General features: G+C 44.2%; 1 protein-coding gene across 1 annotated transcript in view; it reads right to left on the minus strand.

Moving 5' to 3' along the window:
• The window catches only part of amn (amnion associated transmembrane protein), a 60,201-nt gene that overhangs the window by 12,115 nt on the left and 33,450 nt on the right, over positions 1-14,636 (minus strand). Inside the window, exons 8-11 of the mRNA XM_070877922.1 lie at positions 14,453-14,535; positions 12,441-12,627; positions 6,654-6,822; positions 35-152 (exon numbers count right to left, since the gene is read on the minus strand). Coding sequence (XP_070734023.1) covers positions 35-152; positions 6,654-6,822; positions 12,441-12,627; positions 14,453-14,535 — 557 coding nt within the window. The remainder of the gene's footprint in view (positions 1-34; positions 153-6,653; positions 6,823-12,440; positions 12,628-14,452; positions 14,536-14,636) is intronic.

Consider the following 14,636-nt stretch of genomic DNA (forward strand, 5'->3'; position numbering starts at 1 on the left):
TGTAAAGGGAAAGGAGCAGATTTTAATGACTTACAGGCGACAGATTTACTGGTGGATCAAACATAGGATTGCTGAAACCTTTGTCAATGGCTTCTCCGGTGTCGAAGTTATAATAACTTTTGAAATCGATGAGAACTGATGGAATCTTGACTCTGAAGAAAAATTCATAAGAAGAGATTGTTAATCATTTCTTCAAGACACAAACTGCTGTAAACTGTTCGTGTGCTGCCAGTTCCTAACCCATGAGACTTATACAACTGCTGACAGTCACAAGCTAACCATGTTGGATTTGTTTTTATTAGGTTTTCCCGACTGCAGCTGATCTTCCTGAGCCCAGTAAATGTTCTGTTGACCGTGCAATCCTACCAATGACATTATCACAATAGCACATAGGGCTCAATTTTCCCCAATTATTTGTGCGTTTTTTGGCGCCAGCGTAATTCACTTAGGTGCAATTTCTTTAGGCCACCCTCCTGCTCCAACGCTCGAGCCCAGTGAGGAGAGGTTCGGTAGTGGGGTGGTACTTTGAAAGAAAATCAAAAATTCAACAATTGCATTACACTTTGTTGCCTCAAATGTCTTCATTGAATGCCTAGCTTCCCGTTGTAAGCAAACCTATTGCGCATGCACAGACCAGTGTGTGGTCCATATTAGGGCATCCACCTTGGAAAGAGAGAGGAAAGAAGAGATGTCAGTGTTTTGACTTGCTGTTTTGAGGTTGTTGCAAAGCTACAATCTAATTATGGGGGCAATATTGACAATGCCATACCTCGTGCAAGCCTTCTGCATGATGGTGTTGCGGAGGAGAAGATTGATTAAACAGCATCACCTGAGGAACCTCAGAGCATGTAGGATGATGGGCAGGAGGCCTTACCCACATCGGGTATATGAAGACAGGCGTTCATACCTGTACCTGAGTGAGGCGGACTGTGTGAGAAGGATGCATTTCCACAAAGATGTTGTAACTGAGATCTGTGAGTTAATAAAAGCAGACCTGCACCCTAGAAGCGTCAGGAGCACTGCTTTGTCAGTTGAAGTAAAGGTTACAGCTGTACTTTCATTTTATGCATCTGGATCATTCTAGGCCACAACGGGAGATGTGTGTGCCATTTCTCAACATGCAACACATATCTGCATTCGGCAGGTGACTGCTGCACTATATGCCCGGAGGAATGACTACATAAAGTACCCCATGACCACACAGGCAATGCGTGACAAGGCTGTGGGCTCCTCCAGGATTGCTGGCTTGCCAAAGGTACAGGGCTGCATTGATTGTACCCACATCACCTTGCGAGCATCTTTGGAGGATTCCGACATGTACAGGAACAAAAAAGGCTTCCATTCCATGAGTGTGCAGCTCGTCTGTGACGACAAGCATCGCATCATGGCAGTTGATGCAAGATACCCTGGGAGTACCCATGATGCTTTCATCCTACACGAGAGTGCTATATCTGCCATGTTTCAGCAGCAGCCAGAAGGACAGAGCTGGCTGCTGGGGGACAAAGGGTACGGCCTTGCCACCTGGCTCATGATGCCCCTACGCGTAACCCAGATGGAAGCTGAGTGGGAATACAATATGCAGCATAATAGAGAGGACCATTGGCATCTTGAAACAGCGTTTCCGATGCCTGAACCATTCCGGAGGCTACTTGCAATACTTCCCTGAGATTGTCGGTCAGTTCACTGTTGTCTGCTGATTGCTGCACAACTTAGCCATCATGAGGCAACAGCAGCTGATAGTTGAAGACCCACCTGAGCTGATGATGAGAAGGAAGATGCAGATGAGGAGGATGAGGAATCTGTGCAACTACCTGAACCCGGAACATGATGGCAGAGGAGGGCGGGCACGTGCAGACATTAGGCTCCACCCTCCGAAGCTAAAGGACAGGCTGCGTGGTGTAAATTTCAAAAATTAGAATGGGAAAACACTAACGGGTTTTTTTGGCGTAGTCGGGTCCAAAAAAAACGGGCATAACTCTTCAAAAAACGGCATTGGGGAGAATTGAGCCCATAGAGCAGAGCAGAGCTTCATTGTGGTGATGTCATGGCGCATTGTACTTCGTGCATGCTCATCAGCCAAACTTGTCACAGCTAGAAACCAGCTGCTAGATTCAATTGCAATCATGAGAGAGTGGTGCACATAGATTGGTCTCCTGAAACCCAACCTGTTATATAAAAGCCACTACCACTGTGTCTTCACAGAAAAGAGAATTCTTACAAAAGCTAACAAAAATCTGCAATCTACCACAAATGAGATAATAATGGATACTGTGATACTCAGCTTCTAAACCTTGCAAGGTAAGGATTGTGGAGTAGAATTAAACAAATCACTAAACAACGGATATGAAATAACATTGTACTGGGAACAATGTCATCCTTACTCCCTCCCCTCCCCCGCAATAATTCTTTGAACACTTACTGACAAGACCGGAGTGCATCCAATCCTCTCTTTGATGCCAATACTAAAAGCTCCTTTTTGTGCACTGCCTCCAAATTAAACATTACAGTCAACAGAAGCACTGGAGCAGAAAAGTGTCTATTCCTAAAGCAAATCATTACTATCAAGCAGCATCCTATAAATACAGAGTTGCAAAGAATTCTGATTATGATTAAGATTAAGATCCTTTAATTTTAATGTTTCCATATCTGTTGTTTATTGGGACCGGGGGCTCTGAGTGCCAGCATACTCAACGGAGTACATTGGAGCACCATCGAACTGTTCAATGGCAGAAGAAGCAATGACAGCCAGTTGTCATGGTGCACATTGGTACCAACGATAGAGGTAAAAAAAGGGATGAGGTCCTACAAGACGAATTTAAGGAGCTAGGAGCTAAATTAAAACGTAGGACCTCAAAAGTAGTAATCTCAGGATTGCTATCAGTGCCACGTGCTAGTCAGAGTAGGAATCGCAGGATAGCTCAGGTGAATACGTGGCTTAAGCAGTGCTGCAGCAGGGAGGGATTCAAATTTCTGGGGCATTGGAACCGGTTCTGGGGGAGGTGGGACCAGTACAAACCGGACGGTCTGCACCTGGGCAAGACCGGAACCAATGTCCTAGGGGGAGTGTTTGCTAGTGCTGTTGGGGAGGAGTTAAACTAATATGGCAGGGCGATGGGAACCAATGCAGGGAGACAGAGGGAAACAAAAAGGAGACAAAAGCAAAAGACAGAAAGGAGATGAGTAAAAGTGGAGGGCAGAGACACCCAAGGCAAAAAACAAAAAGGGCCACTGAATTTTAAGGGGCTGCAGGAGGGGTCAAAACTAAAAATCATGGTTTAAAAACTAGTATTAAAACACTCTACCTAAACGCACGCAGCATTCGAAATAAAGTAAATGAGTTGACGGCACAAATCATTACAAATGGATATGATTTGGTGGCCATTACAGAAACGTGGTTGCAGGGGGGCCAAGACTGGGAATTAAACATACAGGGGTATTTGACGATTCGGAAAGATAGACAAGAAGGGAAAGGAGGAGGGGTAGCTCAGTTAATAAAGGATGATATCAGGGCAGTTGTGAGAGACGATATTGGCTCTAATGAACAAAATGTTGAATTACTGTGGGTGGAGACGAGAGATAGTAAGGGGAAAAAGTCACTGGTGGGTGTAGTTTATAGGCCCCCAAATAATAACTTCACGGTGGGGCGGACAATAATCAGGGGAATAATGGAGGCATGTGAAAAAGGAACGGCAATAATCATGGGGGATTTTACCCTACATATCGATTGGTCAAATCAAATCGCAAGGGGTAGCCTGGAGGAGGAATTCATAGAATGCATACGGGATTGTTTCTTAGAACAGTATGTTACAGAACCTACAAGGGAGCAAGCTATCTTAGATCTGGTCCTGTGTAATGAGACAGGAATAATAAACAATCTCCAAGTAAAAGATCCTCTCGGAATGAGTGATCACAGTATGGTTGAATTTGTAATACAGATTGAGGATGAGGAAGTAGTGTCTCAAACGAGCGTACTATGTTTAAATAAAGGGAACTACAGTGGGATGAGGGCAGAGTTGGCTAAAGTAGACTGGAAACACAGACTAAACGGTGGCACAATTGAGGAACAGTGGAGGACTTTTAAGGAGCTCTTTCATAGTGCTCAACAAAAATATATTCCAGTGGAAAAAGAAGGGCGGTAAGAGAAAGGATAACCAGCCGTGGATAACCAAGGAAATAAAGGAGAGTATCAAATTAAAAACCAATGCGTATAAGGTGGCCAAGGTTAGTGGGAAAATAGAAGAGTGGGAAAATTTTAAACGACAGCAAAGAATGACTAAGAAAGCAATAAAGAAAGGAAAGATAGATTACGAAGGTAAACTTGCGCAAAACATAAAAACGGATAGTAAAAGCTTTTACAGATATATAAAACGGAAAAGAGTGACTAAAGTAAATGTTGGTCCCTTAGAAGATGAGAATGGGGATTTAATAATGGGAAATGTGGAAATGGCCGAGACCTTAAACAATTATTTTGCTTCAGTCTTCACAGTGGAAGACACAAAAACCATGCCAAAAATTGCTGGTCACGGGAATGTGGGAAGGGAGGACCTTGAGATGATCACTATCACTAGGGGGGTAGTGCTGGACAGGCTAATGGGACTCAAGGTAGACAAGTCCCCTGGTCCTGATGAAATGCATCCCAGGGTATTAAAAGAGATGGCGGAAGTTGTAGCAGATGCATTCGTTATAATCTACCAAAATTCTCTGGACTCTGGGGAGGTACCAGCGGATTGGAAAGCAGCTAATGTAACGCCTCGGTTTAAAAAAGGGGACAGACAAAAGGCAGGTAACTATAGGCCGGTTAGTTTAACATCTGTAGTGGGGAAAATGCTTGAAACTATCATTAAGGAAGAAATAGCGGGACATCTAGATAGGAATAGTGCAATCAAGCAGACGCAGCAGGGATTCATGAAGGGGAAATCATGTTTAACTAATTTACTGGAATTCTTTGAGGATATAATGAGCATGGTGGATAGAGTTGTACCGATGGATGTGGTGTATTTAGATTTCCAAAAGGCATTCGATAAGGTGCCACACAAAAGGTTACTGCAGAAGATAAAGGTACGCGGAGTCAGAGGAAATGTATTCGCATGGATAGAGAATTGGCTGGCGAACAGAAAGCAGAGAGTCAGGATAAATGGGTCCTTTTCGGGTTGGAAATCGGTGGTTAGTGGTGTGCCACAGGGATCGGTGCTGGGACCACAACTGTTTAGAATATACATAGATGACCTGGAAGAGGGGACAGAGTGTAGTGTAACAAAATTTGCAGATGACACAAAGATTAGTGGGAAAGCGGGTTGTGTAGAGGACACAGAAAGGCTGCAAAGAGATTTAGATAGGTTAAGCGAATGGGCTAAGGTTTGGCAGATGGAATACAATGTCGGAAAGTGTAAGGTCATCCACCTTGGGAAAAAAAACAGTAAAAGGGAATATTATTTGAATGGGGAGAAATTACAACATGCTGCGGTTCAGAGGGACCTGGGGGTCCTTGTGCATGAATCCCAAAAAGCTAGTTTGCAGGTGCAGCAGGTAATCAGAAAGGCAATTGGAATGTTGGCCTTCATTGCGAGAGGGATGGAGTACAAAAGCAGGGAGGTCCTTCTGCAACTGTATAGGGTATTGGTGAGGCCGTACCTGGAGTACTGTGTACAGTTTTGGTCACCTTACTTAAGGAAGGATATACTAGCTTTGGAGGGGGTACAGAGATGATTCATGAGGCTGATTCCGGAGATGAGGGGGTTACCTTATGATGATAGATTGAGTAGACTGGATCTTTACTCGTTGGAGTTCAGAAGGATGAAGGGTGATCTTATAGAAACATTTAAAATAATGAAAGGGATAGACAAGATAGAGGCAGAGAGGTTGTTTCCACTGGTCGGGGAGACTAGAACTGGGGGCACAGCCTCAAAATACGGGGAGACAATTTAAAACCGAGTTGAGAAGGAATTTCTTCTCCCAGAGGGTTGTGAATCTGTGGAATTCTCTGCCCAAGGAAGCAGTTGAGGCTAGCTCATTGAATGTATTCAAGTCACAGATAGATAGATTTTTAACCAATAAGGGAATTAAGGGTTACGGGGTGCGGGCGGGTAAGTGGAGCTGAGTCCACGGCCAGATCAGCCATGATCTTGTTGAATGGCGGAGCAGGCTCGAGGGGCTAGATGGCTTACTCCTGTTCCTAATTCTTATGTTCTTATGGATTCAAGACGAGTTATTGTCAAGGTAACAGTGAGTGACAGATGCATCTTGAGAGGAGTTGACTTGGAAGAATTGCATGAGCACAAAGCCAGGACCTAGTGAACATCAATAATGTGTACTAGTTCAACTCCATCACACTGAGGCACTCCAGCTGAGTAACCGAATAGCTATCCCCCTCCCCGACTCCGCCATGATGCCATCAGGACTCACTCTAAGCAAATAAAACATTTTTAAATCAACTGAAATGGGCGGAACAAACATAGATTAAATTCCCCAATCTTTAGCATTGGATTGGCCGATTTGTGCTGATATTACTGGTGTAAAGGAGTGGAAACTACCGCAAGGATGGTAATATTTATCAGAATTCTTTGAATCATTTGTAAAAAGTATCCTGATGGAAAGGCTTGGATACAAACTAAATACTTGTAAATTTCTTCTCTTCCAGAAGAAATTCTTTTCACCTAATTCTTCCTGAAATGATGAAGAATATCAAGCTTCCCATTAACAGGACAGCAATGATAACTCCAGCCACAATCCCAGCAATCGCTCCGGCAGTGAGGTTTCCTCCCTCCTGTCCTTCACTGTTGGTGCTTTTCTGGAGTTCAGCATTCGTGATTCCAAACACATCGCCTGTATTCAAACACAACAGACACAGATTGCTTGAAGATCATTAGTTGATAGCATCGTTTGCTCTAACTGCAATGAACCTTTTTAAATAGCTATTAATTTAACTCGAAGTGTTGAACAAATGATAAATGCAAGTTTACTCAAAGATTAAACTCTGGTCTCGTGCTATGAGATCTGATTCACTCCATCATATTTTGGGATTTTATGATAATTTTTTCACAGAAATGATTGGAAGGGGTGGGTATGTTACTTTTAATGTCAGAATCTTAAAGGCGTAGAGTATTAAGACGTTAAAAAAAAGGTGGATGATAGTTACAAAACTAATGAGTTATAATGCTTTTATTTCCCCATAGATTGTAAATAATAAGCAATTTGTTAGACTGGCTCAGTCATCAAAATCTGCCTTGTATTGTACTGGCTGTGAACAGCTGGAGATACGAGAGAAGCTGGTAGAAAGGCTTTGTGAAACCAGAAGGCTGTGAAGACAGCCAGATTTTGTTTAAAAAAAGAAAACTATGAGGATTTTTTTAAGTCAAAGAGGCTAGAAATGCTGAAGGTCATCAGGGGAAATTTTAAGGTTTCTCACCAGTGGAAATGGGTGGTAGTGTACCTAACATTGTGACGAAGAACTTGCCAACCCATTCCCACTGCTGCTATAGCCACTGACATTTTGCCAGATTCCTGGAAATAAGAGGCCCTGGCAGCCAACTGAATTAAGTGCACATAGGAACATAGGGTCAGGATTAGGCCATTCAGCCTCTCGAGCCTGTTCCATCAGTCAATGAGATCACAGCTGATCTGTATCTCAACTCCATCTACCCACCATGGCTCCATCTTCTTTTATACCCATGGCTAGCAAAAAACTGCCGATCTCAGAATTAAAATTATTGGGCGATAAATTGGGGCCTCTCCGGGTACGAACGATGTGTGCACGCACCTGAAGAGGCCTCGCAAATGCCGGTTCTCAGTGCACGATGCACATGCGGCAAGAACCAGCTTGGCAATCTGTCAAAATTTCTTTTGACAGAGTGCACGTGTCCCCAGGAGAAGGACATTCACATGCAGAAATTTGGCTATTTACCTAACTCTTGCCCAGCGAATGTCCTTCAAACTCTTACGCCTGGTAAAAGTAGGTATATAGCCTAGTTTTACCAGCGTAAGAGTTTTAAAAGATAGAAAAATTCAATTTTATCATAAATTTTTATATTAAAAACCCTGTCCATTAAGGTAAGTTTATCTTTAACCCTTATTAAAACCTTTTTAAAACATTTCCCCAAAAATAATTTTTTTCCTAAAACATTTAATTTAATTCAATTTCAATTAATTTTTAAATATGTGAAGTGTTTTTTTATGGGGGGGGGGGGTTTCTCATTGATAGTAATGTGAGCTTGTACAAACGTAATTATCAATGAGAATATTACATTGTGATTGGTGGTCCAGGCCCACGTGATCCCAGGTTGTGCTTATATCCCTGGGATGTGTGAGCCTATACGCTGGGCTGCGAAAGGATGCCTTGGACCGCAAGTATACGTTCCTCTGGGACCACCAGGTACTTACATTAAAAAAAATGCAGTCAGAGGTGTTCGCACACAGGAAGCCTCTGATCGCAATTTTCGGGCCAATAATTAAGCTAGCATCTACTGCTTTTTTGGAAGAGAGTTACACACTTCTAACACCCCTTGCATGAAGAAGTGTTTCCTAACTTCTCTCCTGAATGGCCTGACTTTGATTTTAAGATTATGTTCCCTTGTCCTAGGCTCCCCCACTAATTGAAAAGGTTTCTCTATCCTTTAAAAATCCTTTAAAAATCCGAGTAAGCTCAAACAAATCACCACTTAACCTTCTACATTCCAGGGAATAAAAGCCTAGTTAATGTAATCTCGCTTCATAATCTAACCCTTGGAGCCCTGGTAACCTCTAATTTAGGTATTTAAATCAGCGTTCGATGATGTCAATGGGACTCAATGCCATTTTAGGGCTGAACTGGCGTGTACTGTGCCCACTCTGCCCAATACTCTAGCCGAAGAGGAACCCAAAAGTAAGTACTTATTTATTTCACTAATACAAAAGCAAAATACTGCGGATGCTGAAATCTGAAGTAAAACCAGAAAATGCTGGAAATCTCAGCAGGTCAGGCAGCATCGCTGGAGAGAAACAGAGTTAACATTTCAGGTTGATGACTCGTCGACAGTTCTGATGAAGGGTCATCGACCTGAAACGTTAACTCTGTTTCTCTCCACAGATGCTGCCTGACCCGCTGAGATTTCCAGCATTTTTTGTTTTTATTACTTATTTATTTTTGTGAGGCTAGACAGCAGCAGTGCTCCTTGGGCTCCACAAAAATAAGCTGGGTTACTGCTGCCCCTCCCCCTCCCTAGAATGGATCCCCACCAACCTTTTTCTGGGCCCAGTGGCTGGCCGGGCTGCCCAAGGGCACTTGTTTTCTACCTGCAGCCCGCTGGCCCTAGGTTAATGAGACACAACCTTCACACTGGGCCAAGCCTGTGTTGGCACAATCTGGTGGCCGGCCAGTACGTTCTGCTGAACACTGCACAGAGGGAGAATCTACCCCATCGTGTTTAACTCAAGGAAGATGACCCATTGACGTCGTGTAACATGTTTGTTGCTTTTGTTGTATTATTTCGAGAAGATAATTTTTGTTGTTTGAATGAAGTCTGATCATATGCTCACCGTACTATGAAATAAAGCAGCCTATTGATTTGTATCAAGCCTTTTCTCACTGAGCATTTGTTCAGTCTGTCTTCAGAGAGAATGATGCAAATAGACGCAAATTGGACCCTTCAACCAATATCCCAGACTCCTCCATCACCATATTCGGGATGTGGCAGCACAGTGGTATAGAGTCAGGAGGGAGTTTTCAACATTTGACTCCAAACCCCATGAAGTCTCATGGCTTCAGGTCAAGCATGGGCAAGGAAACCTCCTACTGATTATCACCTACCGCCCTCCATCAGCTGAAGAATCAGTACTCCTCCATGTTGAACACCATTTGGAAGAAGCACTGAGGGTAGCAAGGGTAGGTGGGGGAGTTCAATGTTCATCACCAAGAATGACTCCATAGCACCACTACTGACCGAGTCCTGAAGGACATAGATGCCAGACTGGGCCTGCAGCAGGTGGTGAGAGAACCAACACGAAGGAAAAACCTACTTAACCTCGTTCCCATCAATCTACCTGTCGCAGATGCATCTGTCCATGACAGCATTGGTAGCAGTGACCACCGCACAGTCATTGTGGAGATGAAGTCCCGTCTTCACACTGAGGACACCCTCCATTGTGCTGTGTGGCACTACCACCGTGCTAAATGGGATAGATTCAGAATAGATCTTGCAGCTCAAAACTGGCCATCCATGAGGCACTGTGGGCCATCAGCAACAGCAGAATTGTATTCCACCACAATCTGTAGTATCATAGCCCACCATATCTCTTACTCTACCATTACCATCAAGCCAGGGGACCAACCCTGGTTCAATGACGAGTGCAGAAGAGCATGTCAGGAGCAGCACCAGGTGCACCTAAAAATGAGATGCCAACCTGTAGAAGCTGTAACACAGAACCACATGCATGCTGACCAGCAGAAGCAGCATGCTATAGACAGAGCTAAGCAATCCCACACTCAACGGATCAGATCAAAGCTCTGCAGTCCTGCCACATCCAGTCGTGAATGATGGTGAAGAATTAAACAACTAACGGGTGGAGGAGGCTCTATAAATATTCCCATCTTCACTGATGGCAGAGCCCAGCACGCGAGAGCAAAAGGCAAGGTTGAATCGTTCGCAACAATCTTCGGCCAGAAGTGCTGAGTGGATGATCCATATCAGCCTCCTCCTGAGGTCCCCCCCATCATAGAAGTCAGTTTTCAGCCAATTCGATTCACTCCACATGATAATCAAGAAACGGCTGAGTGCACTGGATACAGCAAAGGCTATAGGCTCCAACAACATGCCGGCTGTCGTGCTGAAGACTTCTGCTCCAGAACTAGCCGCGCCTCTAGCCAACCTGTTCCAGTACAACTAGAACACTGGCATCTACCCAACAATGTGAAAAACTGCCTAGGTATGTCCTGTCCACAAAAAGTAGGTAAAGCCAATCTGGCCAATTACCGCCCCATCAGTAAACTCTCAATCATCTGCAAAGTGATGGAAGATGTCGTCGACAGTGCTATCAAGCAACAACTACTCACTAATAACCTGCTCACCGATGCTCAGTTTGGGTTCCGCCAGGACCACTCGGCTCAAGACTGCATTACAGCCTTGGTCCAAAAATGGACAAAAGAGGTGAATTCCAGAGGTGAGGTGAGAATAACAGCCCTTGACATCAAGGCAGCATTTGTCCGAGTGTGACATCAAGGAGCCTTAGCAAATTTGAAGTCAATGGGAATCAGAGGGAACACTCTCCACTGGCACAAAGGAAGATGGTTGTGGTTGTTGGAGGTCAATCAGCACAGCCCCAAGACATCACTGCAGGAGTTCCTCAGGGCAGTGTCCAAGGCTCAACCATCTTCAGCTGCTTCATCAATGACCTTCCTTCCATCATAAGGTCAGAAGTGAGGGTGTTCGCTGATGATTGCACTGTGTTCAGTTCCATTCACAACTCCTCAGAAAATGAAGCAGTCCATGCCTGTATGCAGGAAGACCTGGACGACATTCAGGTTTGGGCTGATAAGTGGCTAGTAACATTTACACCACAAGTGTCAGATAATGACTATCTCCAACAAGCGAGAGTCTAACCACCGCCCCTTGACATTCAATGGCATTACCATCACCGAATCCCCCACCATCAACATCCTGGGTGTAACCATTGACCAGAAATCTAACTGGACCAGTTACATAAATACTGTGGCAACAAGAGCAGGTCATAGGCTGGGTACTCTGCAGCGAGTGTCTCACCTCCTTACTCCAAAAAGCCTTTCCATCATCTACAAGGCACAAGTCAAGAGTGTGATGGAATACTCTCCACTTACCTGGATAAGTGCAGCTCCAACAACACTCAAGGAGCTCCACACCATCCAGGACAAAGCAGCCCGCTTAATTGGCACTTCATCCACCATCTTCAATATTCTCACCCTCCACCATTGGTGCACCGTGGCTGCAGTGTGTACCATTTACAAGATGTACTGCAGCAACTCGCCAAGGCTTCTTCGGCAGCACTTCCCAAACCCGCAACTTCTACCACCTAGAAGGACAAGGGCAGCAGGCACATGGGAACACCATCACCTCCACGTTCCCCTCCAAGTTACACACCATGCTGACTTGGAAATATATCGCCATTCCTTCATTGTCGCTCGGTCAACATCCTGGAATTCCCTCCCTAACAGCACTGTGGGAGTACCCGCACCTCATGGGCTGCAGCGGTTCAAGAAGACTGCTCACTATCACCTTCTCGGGGCAATTAGGGATGGGCAATAAATGCCAGCCTTGCCAGTGATGCCCATATCCCAGGAACAAATTTTTAAACAGATTCAATCCAGTTGATAAACCACACATCACACTCTCAGTGCTGCCTTGGAGTACCAGCGTAGGTTATGGGGCTCAAACTCTCAAGATTCTACCCAGAAGGCACAATGATTTAAACAAATGTATCAATGCAAATATGGTTACCTTGGAAGGTGATATCCTCCATAATTTCACGTGCTAGTGCAGCTGCGAGTGTTCCTATTGCTGACTCGGTCTCATTATCGATTAGCGTGATCTGAATATGGGGAACTGCATCAATTGGGAAGGTTTGCTTGGAAGACTGCTTTTTGGAAACTTTTGTCATGGATATCTGCACACCTTTATAGTTCTTCTGATAAAGTGAAAAGAAACTTTCAAGTATAATGAATAACAGACAATATTCAGCAAGTAATGTCATCATTATACAAGTACAGGTATAGAAATAAAGGCTACAGATCCACTGTACAGGAAGGCCCAGAGCTGGTCACCTGGCATCAGTCGAAATAAACTCACTTCCACTCATATTCTAAAAACCAGAAGAGAGTATTTGATGGAATGCAAATCCACCCTCTCTTTGCAGTTTCAGCTTTCACTGTAATCCTCAATATACGTCTAGCGTTCCAAAGAATTATAACCGTCATTCTTTTGTTTATTTTCTTTCTATTCATGATCACGTTTAAATATTCATTTGTTTAAATAGTATATACTAAAGACATCATCTGGTTTGAATGAGTTCCGGAGGCTATTAGCAGTTCAATTACCATTCAGAGATTTACAATATTTACAGCACTGCTTGCTACCAGTAATTCACAGGCTAAATATTAGAAACCAGGAAAGAGGTCATCCAACCAGGTTTTAGAGTCCTCAGTCTATATCCAAGAGAGGTATCAGTTCCAGAAGAAAGTGTAGCAGTATAACATAATAGGACCCCATGGTCATTAGGGTAGAACCTTGGAGTATCCAAATACCATAGTTTCAACGAAACATTATAGCTCCTTCGTGGCTAAATGCACTACCTGATGTGGTAATGACCTACATTGATAAGGGAGATCCAGGTTTGATTCCTGGTCTGTATTGCAGTAGCTGGTCCCAACTGAAGCAGTGGTAGTAGCACTGCAGTTAGTCTGAGTGCCTCTGGGCTAGGGAAGGGAAAATCAGCCATGATTTCTGCTGCTACTTGTTATGCAGTTTTGCTGGTAAAATAGTGAACATTGAGTAAGGTTAGAATCAGGCTCAGCTGCCATTTCTCCCATGGTCAAAGAAACCCACAAACACTCACTATCTACGCTTACATGTAAAGAAAGCCACTCATATAATACTGCAATGCCTGGGGAATGGTGCCTCAGGAAAGGAAGGGAGAAAACTGCATAAAATAGGAAGAAACTATGTTTTATAGTCTTCAATCAGCATTGACCACGCTCGACCAGCTCCGTTGGGCGTTAAACTTCACTGACCACCTGCAGGGAAATTGCAACCTCGGAACTTAAAGCAAAATGTCGTCATCATCATCATCATAGGCAGTCCCTCGAAATTGAGGAAGACTTGCTTCCACTCTAAAAGTGAGTTCTCGGGTGACTGTACAGTCTAATGCGGGAATTACAGTCTCTGTCACAGGTGGGGCAAACAGTGGTTGAAGGAAAGGGTGGGTGGGGAGCCTGGTTAGCTGCACGCTTTTTCCGCTGCCTGCGCTTGTTTTCTGCATGCTCTCGGCGACAAGACTCGAGATGCTCAGCGCCCTCCCGGATGCTCTTCCTTCACTTTGGGTGGTCTTGGGCCAGGGATTCCCAGATGCCGGTGGGGATGCTGCACTTTGTCAAGGAGGCTTTGAGGGTGTCCTTGAAACGTTTCCTCTGCCCACCTTGGGCTCGCTTGCCGTGTCGGAGCTCCAAGTAGAGCGCTTGCTTAGGGAGTCTCGTGTTGGGCATGCGGACGATGTGACCTGCCCAATGGAACTGGTCGAGCATGGTCAGTGCTGATTGAAGACCATAAAACGTAACACTGTAATACCAATAAGTACTTATTTTGTTCTTACAACTACTGCATACGGTTGAAAGAAAGACAGGAGAACAAAAGAAAAACAAAAGTTGAAAAATATTTGGCTGTCATTATTCGGCAAGCTTTATTTATTTATTTTGTAAAGAAAAAATGAATTACTGAGAGATTTGAAGACAACTTACCAAGCCAAGAAACGAGTGGATGAGTTGGGCCTGGTATGATTCCAGCTCAAAATCTGGGCCATATTCTAAATAAATAATAGCACCTAGAATTCAATGTGAAAGCAATAATTTGTTATTGTTCCAATTTTTTGACTTTTCCACCTTAAACATTCACTCCCTCCATCATTGGCGCACCGTGGCTGCA

The sequence above is a fragment of the Pristiophorus japonicus genome, chromosome 4 (assembly GCF_044704955.1).
Source record: "Pristiophorus japonicus isolate sPriJap1 chromosome 4, sPriJap1.hap1, whole genome shotgun sequence".
Taxonomy (NCBI): Eukaryota; Metazoa; Chordata; class Chondrichthyes; family Pristiophoridae; genus Pristiophorus; species Pristiophorus japonicus.